General features: G+C 35.6%; 1 protein-coding gene across 2 annotated transcripts in view; it reads left to right on the plus strand.

Annotated features, from left to right (window-relative positions):
- The window catches only part of iglon5 (IgLON family member 5), a 187,888-nt gene that overhangs the window by 139,478 nt on the left and 27,777 nt on the right, over positions 1 to 20,633 (plus strand). For both annotated transcript variants that reach the window (XM_016511722.1, XM_016511720.1), the window contains one exon: positions 16,762 to 16,843. In XM_016511722.1, coding sequence (XP_016367208.1) covers positions 16,762 to 16,843 — 82 coding nt within the window. The remainder of the gene's footprint in view (positions 1 to 16,761; positions 16,844 to 20,633) is intronic.

The following is a 20,633-nucleotide window of genomic DNA, read 5'->3' on the forward strand; positions in this document are numbered from 1 at the left end:
TCCCTGATGTCCGCATTTTATATACAGTATAATTACCCAAGGATATAACTGCGAGAGAGAGTATTGAAATATATCACACGTGCTGTGTGAAGCTCAACATTGAGCCGCACTGTGAAACAGCCAATCAGAGCAGAGCTCAACATTATTATTCATGACCCTTCCAAATAAGGTAAAAACAGACCATTTCATTCTAGGGACAAATCCTAGGGTTGTAAATGGACATGTAAAACCGTTTCTGGAGATTTGTTGCCCTTACCTAAGCCACATACCTTCTATGTAGATATCAGAGAACAATTAAAAATATTGTATCAAATTTATTTCTTTGATTTCTGAAAGGATGCAGCATATTATATGTGCTATTCCATAAAAACGATGAAATCTGCCATCCAGAGATAAAGTTTTGATCAGCGTTTCTAATTTGTTTGCATTTTATTTTGTGATTTCACCCAAATGGATAGCAATAGCTTGTGTCAGAGAGCTTACTAATGTGACTTTCTCCATTGATAACCGCAACGACAATTCAGCAAAACATGAAAAATGACAAATTGAAGTGCATGAAATAGAAGAACTAAATTCAACTCCTGCTTGACAATTGGACACGCTTCCTGTTCTTTAGATCCATCCTGCTGTGAGCTATTGTATAATGTGGTGAGGACAAAATCCCATGCACATAATTACACACAATCCATTATTTGTTGTTTGAGTTTAGTCTTTTGGGTGTTTTAAAGGGGTTATGAAAAGCATTTTTTATTTATTTTATGATGTTTCCTGAGGTGCACTGACATTCTAAGTATGTTCTCTTTTTTTCTCAAAAACGGTCATAATTCAGATAGAAATAGTGATTTTCTACCCTTCTAATTTAGCCTCTGATTTGAACGCTCTGTTGGAAGGGGTGTGTCTGCTGTGAGGCTCAATAGAAACGCCCGCTGCTGTGATTGGCTAACATCTTTGCATGTGAAATGAGCATTGTATATGAAACTGTCTCAAACTTTTACTCCGTTTTTACTATACCAGCCAACCAAGATGAACTAATGGTGAAGAGTGAACACAGTCATGTCTACTGAGCACGTGATGCAATGATACAAAAAATTAACTCATAACTCATAACTATCACAATGAAAACATGGTGTAAATAACAAACTCATTGAGCAGTGGGAACTGTCATTGATTATAACAGGAGTTTTTGCAAAAATGCTGAAATGAAATCAGTGATTGATTCACACTGACCTTGAATTGATGCTCCAGCGATTATAAAGAGAAGATCTTTGCTTTCTGTATATAAAATAATCACAGTTTTCACGCAGTGTGTAGTTTATCATTCAGTCACTGGATTGGTTTATTAATGCATAAACAGCATTAAAGGGGTCCTATTATGCCCCTTTAAGAAAGTCTTGATTTGATTTTGGTGTTCCAGAATAGGTTTTCATGCTTGATTGTTTCAAACATCCTGTTTAGTTCCCGTTTTGATGAAGCCTCTCCTTCTGAAACACAAAATGTGCTCTGATTGGTTAGCTGGCCCAGTGCGTTGTGATTAGCGTTCTGGGAATGACACGCCCCTTACCATAACCACCAGTTTCTTCTGCTCAGCTGTAAATAATAACAATGGCGTCTTCCATAAAATGTGCAACACATAAATAGCGCTGAGGTTATAATGTTCAGGAACAGTGTTAACAATAAGTTTGTCTGCCTTTGTAAGACCAAACAAAGGGTTTTTGGAACCGGGGTGGAAAAAACAGCGCCACTTCGCCATGGTGACAAAACACTACTAAAGCAACTCTTCTTCTTAGTCTTCTCTAGCACAGCTCAGCCAAGCCACACACCCTTTTGAGTATTCCATGGGCGGGGATTATTTAAATGAGTGACATTGTGATGTCACAATATCTGGAAGAAGCGCGCTGTAGTTCTTGAAAAGTGTTTTCTGTTAAAGAGAATATCTCTCTTTAGAATGGACTTTGAGCTTTGTAACCTTGCAGATGTAGCAGGTCTTTCTTATTCCCAAACAGTAACATTTCACATTAAGTAAAGTTTAAAAAGTTAAAAAGCATAATAGGACCCGGTTAAACCACTTTGTGACAAAGAACGTCTGTACTTGAGCTTTTACATATTACACTGATCACAGGTCATGATGAAATGCAGTTGCAGATTTTGTATATTGTTTCTCGAGGTTAGTTTAAAGTCGGCATGTTGAGGGGAAATTGTGACATCACAATTCTCCAGAGTAATGCATACTTTAAATGGGGAGTTTTGAGTTTTGAAACTCGCACTCTCAGAAATATCAAATATATTTTGATTCTCCATTTCAGAACCATTGTAATAGATTTTTGTGTTTCATTAACAGCCCATAAGCCTGATGTACGGCCGTGCTGTGCAATGACATCATAACCCGCGTGCAAATCCAGGCTGCAAGACATTGATATGTCTCTTGTTCGAAAGACGGGTGCAGTAGAAATTGTGATCTCCCAATTGCCCAGCCACTCTAAGCCAGGCTCTGAAAGCAGATTAAATGGCTCTCCATCGATCGCTGCCCTTTAATGCGCCTTCGCCTCGAAAGCAAAAACCAAAAATATGCCTCTCGACGGCTGTCTTACGAGGGCCACTTGGCGGAATGGGTGTGCTCATCTGAGAAAGTCTGCTTCAGCTAATGCAGTCATCGAGGGAAGCGCGTGCTTGTGTAACTGAGCCGCCGTCGCAACGCCAAGTGTTTCGTCTCATCCATGCAAAACAAAACCGGCAGAAGCAAACAATAACAACACAAGTGCGTCGTGTGGAAGGCAGCCAGGAAACTCTCACAGCGCAGACAGGCTTCTGGAGTGGCAGCGCTTGTGTTTGAAGTTTTATGGAGAGAATTATGTTGAAGATCAGTGTTGAACGTTCAGGGTTCGAATAAATATTAGCTTCAAGAGCTTTATTCTGCTCTCTGACATGATCAGCAGTAAAAAACAAGCCACTCTTGTAGAATGAAAATTAATCACATTGAACAGCATACTAGCATACTACTTCTACCGTATATAGTATGAGCATTTTCTTTATGCATGGCCTGCTACTTGAATTAAATACTATTTTTCTACTTACTTAATATGGCACACAAATACAATTTTTAAAAATGCAATATATGTCCTGTAGTTGAAAATCATGTCTGATTTCACTTCCGGTTCAATTGTCACACTGGAAATGAAAGGTAAAGTGAGGAGCATTTCAAACATTGAGCTCTTTTATTTTAACTGCAAATTTAAAAAAAAAATGTCACATTTTGACAAAAACTGCACATCTTGGCTCTTTATGCTGAAAATGTGCTTAGTATACACTATATGTATCAAATATACTGCAGAAGTAGGAAGAGTAGTGTGATAGTATGCTGTCCTGCGGGTGAAAATCATGTCTGATGTCACTTCGGGTTCATTCATCATATTGGAAATGGAAGGTCAAGTGAAGAGCATTGCATTGTGGGATACAGTGCATGCACTGAGCATTTTTTTAAAATATACATTTAATGCATTCAGAAAATGTGCTTACTATGCACAGTATGCATCTTATATACTGCAGAAATAGTAAAAGTAGTGTGATAGTATGCTGTCCTGCAGTTGAAATCATGTCTGATATCAAATATAATATAATATTGCATGCATGAGCTCTTTTTTACTGCACATTTTTACAAAAGCTGCACATCCTGGCTCTTATGCATAGTGACAATTTGCTTAGTATGCACACTATGCATCCTGTATACTGCAGAAATAGTAAGAGCAGTATGGTAGTATGATGAGTCCTTTTTTTTTTACTATACATTTAGGCAAAAACTGCACATCCAGGTATGTCATGCATATAGGCAAGGCAAGGCAAGTTTATTTATATAGCACATTTCATACACAATGGTAATTCAAAGTGCTTTACATAAAAGAAAAGAAAAAAAATAATCACAACAATAAAACAAGGAATTTAATTTAAAAACTTTGAAAATGATATAAAATATAGAAAATTTACTTAGTATGCACACTATGCAGCCCATATAGCTACTGTAAAAAAAGTAATGATATGCTGTCCTGTACATGAAAACCATGTCTGATGTCACTTCTGGTTCATTCATCATACTGGAAATGCAAGGTCAAGTGAAAAGCATTGCATTGTGGGATACAGTACATGCACTGAGCATATAGAAAATTTGCTCAGTATGTATATTTCAGAAGTAGTAAAAGTAGAGTGATAGTATGCTGTCCTGTGGTTAAAAATCATGTCTGATATGTGACCCTGGACCACAAAACCAGTCATAAGTAGCTCGGGTATATTTGTAGCAATAGCCAAAAATGCATTGTATGGGTCAAAATTATAGATTTTTCTTTTATGACAAAAATCATTAGCATATTAAGTAAATATAACAAAACGTATTTTTTGATTAGTAATATGCATTGCTAAGGACTTCATTTGGATAGATATAAAGGCAATTTTCTCAATATTTAGATTTGTTTTGCACCCTTAGATTCCAGATCTTCAAATTGTTGTATCTCAACCAAATATTGTCCCATCCTAACAAACCATACATCAATGGAAATCTCATTTATTCAGCTTTCAGGTGATGTATAAATCTCAATTTTGAAAAATTGACCCTTATGACTGGTGTTGTCGTCCAGGGTCACATATCACATATAACTGCACATTCAGGTACTTCATGCATATAGAAAACTGACTTAGTATACACACTATGTAGCCTGTATACTGTAAAAATAGTAAGACTCGAATGATTGCATGCTGTCCTGTGGTTGGAAATCTGGAAATGGAAGGTCAAGAGAATGGCATTGTGGGATGCTGTATTGCACACAGCGTGCTCTGGTCCTGTTTGTGCAGAAACAGTAAGAGCAGTATGTTAGTATGCTATTCCGAACACAACCTCCCCGCTTTGGTTTTTTAATTCTCTCTCGTCTTCCAATGGAAATCTCATTTATTCAGCTTTCAGGTGATGTATAAATCTCAATTTTGAAAAATTGACCCTTATGACTGGTGTTGTCGTCCAGGGTCACATATCACATATAACTGCACATTCAGGTACTTCATGCATATAGAAAACTGACTTAGTATACACACTATGTAGCCTGTATACTGTAAAAATAGTAAGACTCGAATGATTGCATGCTGTCCTGTGGTTGGAAATCTGGAAATGGAAGGTCAAGAGAATGGCATTGTGGGATGCTGTATTGCACACAGCGTGCTCTGGTCCTGTTTGTGCAGAAACAGTAAGAGCAGTATGTTAGTATGCTATTCCGAACACAACCTCCCCGCTTTGGTTTTTTAATTCTCTCTCGTCTTCATTTCTCTCTCTCTCTTACCGCGGTCTGACAGCGTGCCGCCGCTGCTCCTCACCCCTCCCAGAAACCCTAGAGCTCTCGCTCTCCTAAGCAGGTGTTCGTTGATTTCTTCTCCCCGAGGTAACGCAGGTTTTGTTCTTAGCGCCAGTGCCGAATTATACTGACAGAGCAGACTCCTGGGTAGCAGCCTGCATAACCTCCGGCCCGTTCGCATTTCCCCGTCTCTCCTCCTTAAGGACCGTGCCAGATGCCCAGAGCAGGGCGCTTCCGCCCACGTTCTCTCCCCCTGTGACATGGCACTTGCGCGCCTGCCCAGACATGCACGCTGCAGCATGCATTCAGAATGAGCATGCCATGCTCCGCATCAGTGTCAGGTAGATAATTCTGAAAGAAAGTTTCATTTATCAATGTCAAAGAGAAGATGGTTGCTGAAGACCCACTGGGACGCGTACACTATATATCCTGTGTGTTTGGTTAGTTCAGCTGAGACAGGAAGTGATGCGGGGCCTGATGCAATGACCAAGAGCTGAGGGAACTAAAGCATAGGACTTTGAAATCAACTATGTTGCCATGTTCCTGTTTTTTTGGATTTAGATTATCATCTTGCACTCAAAGGACAGCAATATTAGAAATGTAAAAGCATTTATTATGAACATTTATATATTTTCAGCATTTAACATGGAACTTTCAGTTGTTTTTGTTTGATTTTTTTGTATTATTATTTTTAGTGCTGGGCAATGATTAATTGCAATTAATCGCATCCAAAATAAAAGTTTTTGTTTATATAATATATGTGTTTGTACTGTGTATATTTATGTATATATAAAGACACACACATAAAGTATATATTTTGAAAATATTTACATGTCTATATTTATATTGATATAATTTATATTATATATAAATATAGTTAATATATAAACATAACATATTTTTCTTAAATATATACATGTATGTGTGTGTGTTTATATATACATAAATATACACAGTACAAACACATATATTATGTACACAAAAACTTTTATTTTGGATGCGATTAATCGCGATTAATAGTTATTTTCCATTCTTATTGTGCATGATTCATTACAAAAGTCATAAATTAGTTTGTACCATGTATTGTTTATTAATTAAAGATGATGAGGAATAGTGATAAAGCTTACCAAATTCTGCAACTAAATATTATTTAGCTGGTTAGTATACTTGTGGAATCAAACTACATTCTATGGCAGCATATGAATGATGAAATACACATATAAAGCATCAATTACACATGCATTGTTATTTATTTGCGTTTAAAAAAGCATTGTGAAGTGAAATGTTGTAATAAACAAAATTATTTATAATATTTGTAATTCATCAGTTATAACAAAAAAAAATTATTAAATGAATGCAAATGCATTCTGCCACTTCTAACATCTCCTATACTTTGTCAACAGGTTTCTGATATTTACCTGTAATTGTACATATTTTAAGATTTAGATTAAGAGAATAGCAATAGATGTAGGAGCAGCATTTTATATGCCATTTTCAGCATTTAAGTTATTATTAATTCAAACAACAGAAATGTAAGGAATCTGATTTTCATACTACTTATTATCATGTTGTGATGCCCAAATTCAGTTGCAGCACACATTTTACTCTGTGTTTTGCTTTCTTTCTTTCTTTTTAAATTTTTTTTTAAAGGAGTACTAATTATAACATTGGCCGATTACAGTATATGCTATCGACCATAACATGACAATAAATCAACCTAAGTGAAAATAAACAAAAATGCATATTCATTCTGAGTGGTTGCCACTTTCCTACACTATTAGCCACCAAGGTTTTCCCCCAAGTGGTGCAGGAAAAAAAAAAAAACAGTAAAAGATTCAATTATTGGGAAGCGTTCGGCACATTATATTCAGGAGTCATTAATAAGCTCGTTCCATTGTGATACACCGCAGCTCTTATGCATAGAAAAATGAAACAAAAGGCAAATGAGATCTAAATGCCAGCACCAGCGTGAATGCGCATTTGCTCAAAAATTCAATTTGCAATGCATTTTCAGCACTTTAGCTGGAGAAAAAGAAACTCTGTTCCATCTGCACCATTTTAAACGCGACTTGACGTGTTTAATGTTCACTATAATCCAGCTGTTTTGAAACAGACTTTTCAACAAATCCGTCAAATTGAGCCGCGGATGGGTTTGCGCGGAACTGCGGGGCCTTGTCTTTGGGCCGGAGCGTGTGAGGTTTTCTGCGAGGCTGCCTGGTAACAGTTTAACTGCTGTATTGATCTCGGACTGCTTTGGGTTTTGGGCTTTTATCCAAGACAGAAATGGGGGGTAAAACTGACAGGTCTTGGGGGATGCGGACCTCTGCGCTGACAGAGCTGGAAGGTTCGATGGTAAAGATCTCCGCTGGAGTTTATCGAGCTGATTTCGGTCTCTCTGGCTCGTGATGGGGCTGTGCATCGATGGATATGCTGAGAGGGAATCTGGAGAACTGAGCAGTATGCAGACATTACATGAACAGATTGAAGACATCAGCGTCAGGTAACAGGACCATGCATTACGTTGCGTGATGTGTTTTGTAGGAAAGATTAGTGTTTACTGCACGGCGGGTTTACGCATCATATAGACTGGTGCACGTGTAATCAATATAAAAGCGTGTGTAAAATGAGGTACAAAATCCCTTAATCTGTTTGCAAGCGAAGCCAAATCTGTATCTCACGACACCAGCTAAGTCAATAGGCGATGTGAACTAAGTGGAATTAATGATCCGTTTAAACAAATTCAGTCCATGAACCACTCCAGCCTCTTTTGTATACTTTACACAGCCGCAAGTTCCCTTAGATCAGCAGGTATTCCTGTTTTTGCTGGTTCATGCTGTGCAGTGCTGGTCTAGGTGGTCACTAGCTGGTCAACCAAGGTTTTGCTGCTTAAATGAATAGCTTTTAAAAAAAAATGACACATTTTTTGTTTGTGAAACTGTTCAAGAGTTTGGGGTCAGTATAGCATTATCTTTCATTTTGATGAAATGAATATGTTTTTTTCAGCAAAAGTTACAATAAGGACTTTATAATATATTTTAATATTTAATATTTATTTTTTTATACTTCTCAAATAAATGCTTTGCTTTTGAACTTGAAAAATAAAATATGTATGATGATTTCCACAAAAACATGAAACAGCACAGCTGTCACAACACTGATAATAATAATAAATGCTATTTTATCAGCAAGTCAGCATATTAGAATGACTTCTGAAGGATCATGTGATACTGACTGGTGTAATGATTCTGAAAATGTAGCTTTGATCACAAGAGTAAATTACATTTTACAATATATTTACATAGAAAACAATTATTTTAAATTATAATAGTATTTAATAATATTACTGTATTTTTACTGTATTTTAATCAAATAAATGCAGGCTTGGTATGCATAAAAGCCAATATTGGTATTTATATTAATATTTATATGCATATTTTTCTGCATATTTTAAGAGACATTTAGCACTACTTTACATAGAAAGCAGTAGATTATAACCAAAGCAAAATATTATGAGATTTTAATTAGGGATGCACCGATACCGATACTGGTATCGGTATCGGGCCCGATACTGGCCTCCTGTACTCGTACTCGTACCCGATACCAAACGCCGATACCACACAGCATGTGATAAGCGCCATATTCAAACCAAGAAACACTGACAACAGACAGCAGAAAGGAGTTATGGATGTCTACTACGAAGTATATGTATGCTTTAGTCTTTGCAACTTAACAGATCTTCTTTATGCACCAAGAGCTTGTAACACTCCAAAGAGAAAGGAAAACTTGAAATCGCATCATATGACCCCTTTAAATTTCACTTTTAGCATACAAATAATTTATTTTAATTTTCAGTGTTTTCTTTTCTTTTTAAAAAGGACTGTATACTGTATATATGTTATAATGTCTGCCATTTATCACTTATTGAACAAGAAAATAAATTAAAATCTCATCTGTGCTGAAGTCTTATGATAGCTTTATTTGCAGAACTGACACAAAATAGTAATTTTTTACTGAAAATCTTCCGCTCTGCTGTAAATAAACACTACATTTTTGGCTGAACTGTTCCTTTCAGCTAGTTAAGTGGGTAATGATGCTAACATGCTGGTCTTTTCAATAAAGAAGCTCAAATCTCTTCTCATGTGAAATTCCGAGCGATCCGTCTTGTTCTTGAGTAAACGGTGAGCAGGTGGTTGAATGCTGTGGATGTGACAGGTGGCCAAAGGGCAGGTATGAAGCCGCGATCTGAACTCGACTGAGAGCGCACAGGGGCTTCACGCGGCCCAGCCGGAGTTAATGGGATCAGACGTGGAAAAAACGGATCTATCTGCCAGTTAATGTTTAATCCGCTCCAGCCTCCGGCTTCAACCATCTGATAATTCTGAGCTGCCTCTCTTCATCATCAAGGTGTCAGAAGGAAGCACCTCTGTAAATATTTCATTGGTTGCGGTGTGCCGCCCACTTCTCTTCTTCATCCACTGTCTTCCCTTTAACAGATTGTTTTTTTTTTGTGGTCTTTGTCCATATGACTGTCATGCTCCATCATTGACTAGTGGTCAACTGTAGTATTGCAATTCAGTGGCTGCAGAAATTCACAATTTTATAACAACTAAATAAATAAAAATAAAAAACAATGAAGATGTCATCAATGAGATGATGTACTTTCATTTGTAAATTATTATTTATTTTAATATACATTTTCATACTTTATACAATCTCTTTTTAAATTGAATGATTTACTAAATAGATATTTCTTTTTGATTATGTATACATCTAAACAAAAATAAAAGTATTCAAATGAGATGAAGTAATTTCTTATTTGTAAAGTTTATTTATTTATATATTTTAATATACATTACATATTCTCTTTTGGATAATTCACAAAATGTCCTTTTATTATGTATAAAAATAAAACCAAATAAAAAAATAATCAAATGAGATGAAGTAACTTTATAAGTAAATGTTATATATTACAATGCTCTAAGTAGATATATCCACATCTTTTATAGATATGTATAAAAATAAAACAAGAGGTAAAGTACCTTTCATTTGTAAAATTATTTATTTATATTTTAATATAAATTTATAAGTTTATATATTCTATTTTGGATGATTCACTAAATAGATATTCCCATGTGGTTTTTAAATAGGTATAACAATAAAAACATTAATAATAACAAATAAAATAATAACAAATAACAAATAAAAACAAAATTATTAATGTATTTATTAATATATGTTAATATAAATCTACATAGTTTATATATTCTCTCTTGGATAATGCACTAAACAGATATATCCACATTATTTTTAAAATATGTATAAAAATAGAAAATTTGAATGAAGTGCTTTGTATTTGTAACAGTATGTATTTATTTACATATTTTAATAAATTACATATTTTACATATTTCTTATATACAATTACTTATTTTATATATTCACTTTAGGTTTATTCATTACATAGATATTTCCTTCTTTTTTTTTTCAGTGTTCGAAATATATATCATTACCATAATGTAAAATTTTGGTTATATCACCAATCCCAGCCTCGTGTAATATTAAAACTGGCAATCATTGGGGAAAATATTGTAATTTCTTCCTACTTTTCCTTTTTTCAGCAGGTTATTGTCACACATTTATTATTGTCCCTCGATCCTCAGCATTCATGATGGTTTGGCTTTCAAAAGTTTCAGTGTTTATTTGATGATCAAGGGCAGCGAGCAATAGATATGCAGTACAAAGGCTCTCCGCCGTCAAACTCCAGCTCGCTTTTGTTAATAACTTTGCGCCAGAAGCAAGTGCAATTACAAACGAGAGCATGTAAAAGTCAAGGGGATACAAATCATGTTTGAATTAATGTCCCACAGGTCTCAGGGAATCAAGCCCCGGAGCCTCCGTGAGGCGAAGCTCCAAACCCAGCAAATGATGCATCTGTTTTAGGCCCAGTGAACAGTTAAAGGATGCAGAGGGTGTCTCTAGACGCTTTAGGAAGACATTTAACTTTGAAGGACAGAGCTAAAGAGAGCTTTGAGTTGTTGGACCAAGAGATGAAATGTAAGTGCTGCTGAATGAACGCCAGAGCTGCAACATGGTGTTAATGATCTGGAGAAAGTAGCTGCGACTGTGAAAACTGCCTTTTCATGCTGCTTCGGCTCCTGCGGCTCCACGCTTGCTGTAGTGTTGACACTTTGCTAGTTTTTTTATCTTGTTTTGTATTGTGACTTTCAGTTTCAGTTTAGTTAGTCCCATTGTTCATAAATTCTTTATTTCTTTCTTTGTACTGCCGTAAAATTCAAATCAAATCACTTTATTGTCACTATGCATTATGCACAAGTTATCGTGTTATTACAATGTTTTGCATTTTGTTCTAAATTTAAAATAAAAAAAATCATCCTTTGTCAGTCTAATCAAAAAAAACGAAAGTTTAAAAATGCTGTTAAAACATTATCTCGGTTCATTCTTCACACTTAAAAGGAAAATGTTGGACAATAGGTAGAATCAATCATCATTTTCTTCTTAATAATTGTTACATTTTTAAGCAGCAGAGATATTATTTGTGAACCTGTCCGATGCTATTTTTTGTTCCACTGATAGGCTATGGATATTGAAAAGCATTTAAAAGTCCCATATTGTCAAAAATGAAATTTCCTGGCTTTTTTCACGATAACTGAGGTTTAGGTGCTATGTAACTACCATATAAGTTTCAAAACAGTCAGTCCACAGTAAAATGCACACAGCCTGCATAAAGTAGCTGTGATTTTTCACGAACCGTTGTGACTTCCGTAAAAGTTGACGTCAGAACTACACAGTCACCGCCTTCAGTCACCTTCTTAAGGACATCGAAACCTAAAATAAAACTCCAGAAAGGTGTAAAATATGTGACCTTTAACAAGTGATTGAAAACAACTGGCAAATGCAAAAACAAAAAGTTGCATAAAAAAATCATTTATTGTTTCATTTATCCACATATTTCAATTATAATTAAGTTACAAAAAAAACTTAAATGTTAAATTAACTGTTAAATGTTATTTATTTATTTATTTATTTATTTATTTACCAATTGGCTTTTTGTTACATTTGACTACATGTTGTAAACATTAATTAAATTAACACTTATATGTATATAACTATATAATTATTTGGGGAAAAAAATAAACTCTCAAGCATTTTTTTCCCACTGATTGGCTAATAGATTAAAAACAGTTGGCAAATGCTTTTTTAAAAAATGCAATATGAAAGAAGCATTAAAATATTTTATTATCTTTTACATTTAACTAAACATTAATTACATTCATAGTTTTATATATTTATTTGGGGGAAAAAAGTGTTTTTTCACTGATTAAGCTGGCTTTTTTAAAATGCAATATAAAAGTTGCATTAAAAATATGTTAGTATTTGTTACATTTAACTACATTTTTAAACATTTATTAAATTAACAGTATGTATGTAAATTATATGTATATTTAAAAAACAAAAATTCTACAATCCTTTATCAAATTCAACATAGACCCTTAAAATGAACGCTAAAACTGCATCAACTTTGCTTTATATGTCAATCAGACGGCCGTTCTCTGAGAGATGGCGACTTTGTACTGAATCTTTCCTGGCTGTTTTCACACGCTGCCTCTGGTCCGTATGGATCTAGATTGAGTTTTGACAGCTCTGAGATGGTGAAACTCTGATGTGGAGCCTATAGCACATTCATGATCTGCTCGCATGTGTACTACGGTTAAATCTAGAGTGGCTTTTATACTGCATTGTACATATCTGGTACATTTACACAGACTTTTTAAACTCACCCTCGTTTTTATGGTGATTTTAGATCTTAGACCACAAGTTAATGTGATTTTAACTTCATTTTTATTTAATGTTTCTGCCTGTAATATGTTCATCTAAGTTGGATTCCTCACTGCCCCCAAATATTCTTTTATCCCAGTAAGCAAATCTGGTCCGTCGTCTCATTTCTGCAGGGAGCACCCTGGGAAAAGACCGATGTGGTTTGCACAACAGAGCGAAAATAGCATGGAGCACTTCATAATCAAGCGTATTTGTGCATGCGGCGTGTGAGTGTTGACCCAGCTAGAGATATAAAACGCCAGGCTGGGGAGCAGAACCTGCCAGGTATTAAAATCTGAGGTGCCAATTGAGCTGTGAAGATAAGAATTGAAAAGGGAATAGGGAATAACCCCCTTCTGTTTTATAACCTTCCCCATAATGCATTGGGATTTACCTTGTGCATGCATCATCCGTTTGATGCCAAGTATTCCAGTGTGTGTGTGCGTGTGAAGAGAAGAAACGGAAATGAGTAAAGCGAGAAAAATAACCCTTAATGCTTTGTTTAATGCTCGTTTCATTGAACTGTGCTGTTATTTGTCAGGATGTCTACAAGGTTGTTTCATACATCGAGAACAAAGCGCAACAGTAGACGGAACCTTGGCTTTTCTGAGAGTAGGAGGAAAATGCGTCCTGCATCCTGAAGTGCATAGCAAATAAATGTGCTTTTAGGCCAGAGAATTTCAGAAATGTTCAGAATGCAATACTTGCGTGCCAATAACTGCAACCTGCACAGTGAATACTATGTATTGCATGCTGTTTTTTTTTTTTTATTAATGATGGAAAATGTGGTGTGCTACTTTGCTGCTACATAACATCATGGAGTTGCATGTTTAATTTTAGCGAGTTTGGTCATCTTAGAAATAGATATGGTTATTTTGCATTTAAATGTCTTCATTTTTGGTTGCGAAGAAGATTTTTAAAAAAGCAACCTTCATCACACTTGAAACGGAAGGTCATGCTGGGTTTGTCACGCTGTAAGATACAGCAGTGTACATTAGTGTTCTCTGATGAAATAAATTAGCCATTTTTCAATTTATAAGAGCCATCTGTGATTCATTTTATTTAGTTTAATGTAATGCAACGTGTGTCTTGGGACCAAAGTCTCCATCAGTGTTCATCTTTTCTGGCTTTTTTTACTCAATTGGCAAGTAGATATATAGAAAAGTAATTGGCTAATGCAATATAAAAAAATGTTTATTGTTGCATCTAACCATATCTTTATATATGAATTAAATTAACATTTTTATTTGTATATAGCTATGTCTGTCAGTCAAGAAAAACACTTTGTATTTTACATTTGTTTTACATTTTTCAGTTAATTAATTCATTTTATTTTTAAGTGCCACTCATAGGCTGTTTGCAATGCACACTAATATATTTCTGAGCACTGTAGTATATATATTGTGCACAGTATGCAGAATGTCTGTACGCATATGCATTGCATGTAATTTATACCACAATGCAATGCTCTCAATTTAGGAATAGTTCACCCCAAATGTTTATTTTATTTATTTTTTTGGAAAATGTAATGATAATGTTCTCACCCTCAGTCCATTAAAATTGTAGATGAGTTTGTTTCTTTATTAGAACAGATTTGAGGAAATGTAGCATTGCATCACTTGTTCACCAATGGACCCTCTGCAGTGAATGGGTGCCGTCAGAATGAGAGTCCAAACAGCTGATAAAAACATCACAATAATCCACAAGTAATCCACACCACTCCAGTCCATCAGTTTATGTCTTATGACGCCAAAAGCTGAGTGCTTGTAAGAAACAAACAAAGACGTTTTAACTTTAAATTGTTGCTTCTGGTCAAAATATGAGTCCATAATCCATAATAACGCTTCCTCCAGTGAAAAAGTCCATCTCCTTTTTTCCACCTACATATTTGTTTAGAGCTGTTTTGGCTTGTAAACGGTGTTTGATCTGTGCATATTTCTCTCTTGAGTCAAATGAGATTACTTTTTCACTGGAGAAAGCTATTTATGAATTGTGGACTCATATTTTAGCCAGAAGCAATGGTTTGAAGTAAAAAAAACAAAAAAACATCTTGATGGATTTTTTTGTCTTCACAAGACATTAACTGATGGACTGGAGTGGTGTGGATTACTTGTGGATTATTGTGATGTTTTTATCAGCTCCAATGGTCAGCAAATGATGGAATTCTACATTTTCCCAAATCTGATGAAGAAACAAACTCACCTACATATTGGATGTCCTGGGGGTGAGTACATTTTCAGCAAATTTACATTTTTAGGTGAACTGTTCCTTTAAACCTCCATTTCTACTGCAATATCAACCACCATTTTTAACGCTAATACTAATGTAGATTGCGTGCACGGCCTATGTACTGCATACTGCAGAAATCATACTAGCTGCACACGCATACACAGACCAAACTAAAGCACTTGTCTTTAAAAAGAATGATTAATGATGAAAATATTGAAAGATGATTAAGCAATTACTCTGATTTAAATCAGTCCGTGCCCTTGTGAGTCGACAAAACTTAATTTAGCAATGTCATTGCTGGTCACTTCAGCGGATAATGCAAAGCAGCTTTATGCAATTTGTGTACGATACCATGACGCGCATGACAATGCAGCCCACGCTTCTTTTCATTACTATGTGCAATTTGGGGTGCCTCTGCCATGGCTCCGTCTCAAATTAAAAAAGCCCAGTGCTTGGCCATCGCGTGCCGCATGTCTCCTTTTGTCTTCCTCCCTGTCCAATCACACTTGGCAAGCCGTCGGTTCACTGGCTTCGCATTGCACGTTAAACACCAAGACCTTCCGGGTGCTTCTTAACTCTTGACTGCACTTGTGTCTCGTATATTAAACCTCGAAGGCAGGACGACCAAATATTGGCCAGCAGATATTAAGGACGGGGATTATGAGCAGGTCTGGAAGATGGTGCCACGCTGGCATTTGGCAGCGCTGACGTGGCTAGCGACGGAGCCGCGCCGATAGCACGCTAATCTCTGTTTGCAGAGGAAATTGGAGCGTATTTTGCACACCCTGAATAGATAAGAACAAGAATGGCATTTGAAAACTAAAAAGGAATTTGACATTGTCCGTGCCACCTGCAAACAGCCCGAGCAAATTCACATTTCCTCTGATGTCCCGGTTTGTTCGTATCCCAGTGTGTAGTTTGATTCATGCATATGAAAACGCATGTGTATGTGTTTGTACACAAGTGACAGTGCTCATGCACCAGTGTGTGTGTGTGTTCGGTCCCATTGCAGTGGCGGTTCCTTCATTTCACGCTCTGCCGCTTCCGTGCGAATCCTCTTCCCCGGGCTCATTATCGGGTCTGTTCGACGAGTGCACGGCCAGGCGGCACGTGGGGCAGAGCCCAATCATTATTCAAGCCCACTGACGGTCAGCGCTGACGGCTCCATGATGTCGTTTTGCGGTCTTATTATTCTCTCCTTGCAAATAACTAAGCAAAACCACAAAAACAAATCCTGCCTGACCAGGATCAATGAGGTACTCAGTACCCGGCGTCATGCCACCCGGGGGACTCGGGGATGGAGTGGACCTTCTGTTGCTGGAATAACTGCTGTATGCTCACTGTCTCTCCTCTCTCGTTTTCTTTGGCAGGGCCCACCGGTGCTCAGGCGGCCGAGTTCGGACACTTGCCCGACAACATTACCGTGCTGGAAGGAGAAAGCGTCATTTTGAGGTGATTTCACAGTGCACCTGCATCCTTCTGTCGTGTGATTTAAAAACACTCTTTTACTCTCTTGGAATGATCTGTATGATCCGTAGGGAGGGGTGGTTTTGACCGAAAACTCACTAAATTAACTAATAAAACATGTAATTGTGAGATAAAATGTGAAAGAAGAACTAAAAAGTCACGTTGTGTAATATAAAGTCACAATTACAGAAGGTAAACTCGATTACAACAAATAAACTTGCAATTGTGACATGCCTGTATAAAGACACATTGTGAGATAATAAATCACAATTATGAGAAACAAAGAGAAATATAGTGAGAGTTGTGAGATATAAAGATGCACTGTGAGAAATTAAATCAACTTTGATAAATAAAGTGACAGCTGTGAGAAATAAAGACTTTGTGAGATAATAAGACACAACTGTGAGAAATAAAGTGGCAATTATGAGATATACAGTAAATACACATTGTGAGATATTAAGTCACAATTATGAGAAATAAAGTGGCAATTATGAGATATACAGTAAATACACATTGTGAGATATTAAGTCACAATTATGAGAAATAAAGTGGCAATTATGAGATATACAGTAAATACACATTGTGAGATATTAAGTCACAATTATGAGAAATAAAGTGGCAATTATGAGATATACAGTAAATACACATTGTGAGATATTAAGTCACAATTATGAGAAATAAAGTGGCAATTGTGAGGTATAAAGACACTTTGTGAGATATTTGGTCACAATTAGGAGAAATAAATTTCCAATTGTAAGAAAGTAAGTCACAATTATGAGAAATAAAGTTCCAATTGTGAGAAATTAAGTCGCAATTATGAGAAATAGAGTGGAAATTGTGAGATATGAAGACATGAGAAATTAAGTCACAATTATGAGACATAAAGTGTCAATTGTAAGATATAAAGACAAATTGTGAGATATTTGGTCACAATTATGGGAAATAAAGTTCCAATTGTGAGAAAGTAATTCACAGTTATGAGACATAAAGTGGCAAATTGTGAGATATAAATACACATAGTGAGACATTTAGTCACAATTATGAGAAACAAAGTTTCAATTATGAGATATAGAGAGACATTGTGGTAAATTACGCCACAATTATGAGAAATAGAGTCATTATGATAAAGTGGTGTTTTTGAGATAAAGACACATCGTTAAATATTAAGCCATATTGTGACAAATTAAGTCACAATTATGAGAAATAAAGTTTTAAATATAAAGATATAAAGACACATTACGAGAAATAAAGTTGCAAAATATAAAAAAATACTAAAAGAGTATGTAAATAATATTAAAATAACACTGCCAAGCTTTTGCTTGTGCCTAACAATCACCCGTTTTCTTCCTCGTCTTGACTCGTTTGGTACATGCCCCTTTATTTTCACAATATTCTGTGTTTTTCCATCGCTGTCACATTTAAATAATGCTACTGATAGCAATATATATATATATATATATACACACACAGTATACACGGTCATATCGCCCAGCCCTACTGCTCTTATCATGCTCACTCGCTGGAGGGTGCATTTTTAACATTTTAATTTCACTCTCTCTAGTCTTGTTGTTAGTCAGTTTCCGGGCAGAAATGACTTGGTTTCAGTCTATCAGCCAGCAATTGAACTCCTGAACCTGCTGTCAGGGGTTCATATTCTCAAAAGCACCATATTATTATTCCACACAACTGCACCGGGAATGGGAATTGATGTGATATCACAGTTTGATACGCTGAAAGTCAAAGCTGACATGAATGTGAGTGATATTTAAGCCTTAAATGTGTCACGACTTCTCCATTTAAAGAGCAGAGCAGAACAGTGACATCTAGAGGTCAACTGTGGTTCCTGCATATCACTCGACCGATGGCGTCACTCGTCTGATTCAGTAGCATGTGAAGCGCAGTTGTCAGTTGTTATATGGCAGCGTTTGTTCTTCGATCTGTTTATTTATTTTGCTGTCTTCAGTGTTGCTACTACTTAAACAGTGGCAACACTTGATGCAAAAAATCTACCAATCTCTGAATTGCATTTTTGCATTATTTACAAATGCCAGCAGGCAAAAGACAAGATTATGAGCACTGACCCGAATGTGGTGAGACTGACTTCAACTAACTGCATCTCCAACGTTCCTTTTGAAACTCAATCATTGGTTGTGTAGAGAAGCTTTCAGACTTCTCAGGATGAAAATACTTCAATGCAAACCTCACTGTCCAATAAACAAATCAGGTGATTTGGTGCAAATGGTGCTCATGATGCTCTCATAGACTCCCAGTGAAGCACAGCATCCAGTCGGGACCCAGAATAACATGTTTAGAGCCTCTTGTCCAGTGAACATTGATCTTTGCACCACTGAAATCAATGTATTTATAGACCCCATTGAAGTCAGCAAATAGACATTTTAATTTGAGAGAGAACAGATTACGTTACTGAATCAACCCTCTGTGCACACATTAGCAATATATCCACTGTTGGCTTGTATTTTTTTTTTTTTATATCTAAATGTAATATAATTAGAAAAAATAACAACTAAAGTTTTAGGAAACATCACGCAATCAAGCATTTTTTTATGATAAAACTTCAGTAATTATAATTCAAATGTGGCAACCATGCATTTTTAATAATTTAATAGCCAGTGGCTAATGGCAGACATTATTTAGTTGTCATTAATATTATTTTGTTATTACTCGTAATTTAAAGGGTTATGAATTAGTGCTGTGATATTTTAAACTTTTTTAATTATTGAAATGTGCCTACAATGATATTTAACCCTCTATTGCATGCATTATAAAAAAATGTTTGATTCAGTTTTTATGTGTAAGAAAAGTTATATTGGGGAATTTTAAATTTAAAGTAAATACCGAAAAATAATATGGATAAATGAATCATTTGAATAAGCAGTGTGATAGTGCTGTGATATTTTACGTTTTTTTCACTAAATTATAAATTTACCTAAATAATTTATATGGATAAATGATCATTTGAATAAGCAGTGTGATAGTGCTGTGTCTTTTTCACTGAATTATTGAAATGAACCTATAATGATATTTTTGCATGCGTTATGAAAAAAAAAATGTTTAAAAATGCTTGATTCAGTTTTCATGCATAAGTAAAGTTATATTTAGGAATTGGGAGGACTTAAAAAAAAGTAAATACTAAAATAAATGAATATTTAATAAATTGATTATTTGAAAAGTATCATTTTTTTTAAATAATAAATAAAATAATAATAAATAAAAACATATGATAACTGCAATATTCTCTATAGCGGCTGCATCCGTATCTGTTCCACTCCCACACAATGTTGCTTCAAGGCAACAAATATGTTTCAGCAATTCTTCATGACAAATCATTTATATGACTCCAAATGTTTTAAAATGGGGTTTACTCATCAGCAGATGTGAATCATATTTTGGATGAAGGAGAAAAGCTTTTGTGAGGGCAGATCTCCAGAGCAAAACTGCATCCTCCGCATGGCGTACAATGCCAGAAAAAGATTTGAACATGCCTGCCAGGACATAGTGACAAAGAAAAAGCTTTGTATTGGTTTATTCAACGCCGTCCCTTCAATATTAACCGTTTTATCGCCATCTTATGTGCTTGCAAACTGAATTAAACATTTGAGGCGACATACTATGAAAGGATATTCTGGACTATTTTCAAAAGGAATTGCAAATTGTGTTTTCAATTGCGTTTTCAATATGTGGACGCATAAATTGTGACACAATCCAAATGCAATTGCAAATCCTGCATTACCGTTTGCATTTTCGCTTTCGCGAA

This window comes from Sinocyclocheilus rhinocerous, unplaced genomic scaffold (genome assembly GCF_001515625.1).
Source record: "Sinocyclocheilus rhinocerous isolate Xijiao unplaced genomic scaffold, SAMN03320098_v1.1 scaffold235, whole genome shotgun sequence".
NCBI lineage: Eukaryota > Metazoa > Chordata > Actinopteri > Cypriniformes > Cyprinidae > Sinocyclocheilus > Sinocyclocheilus rhinocerous.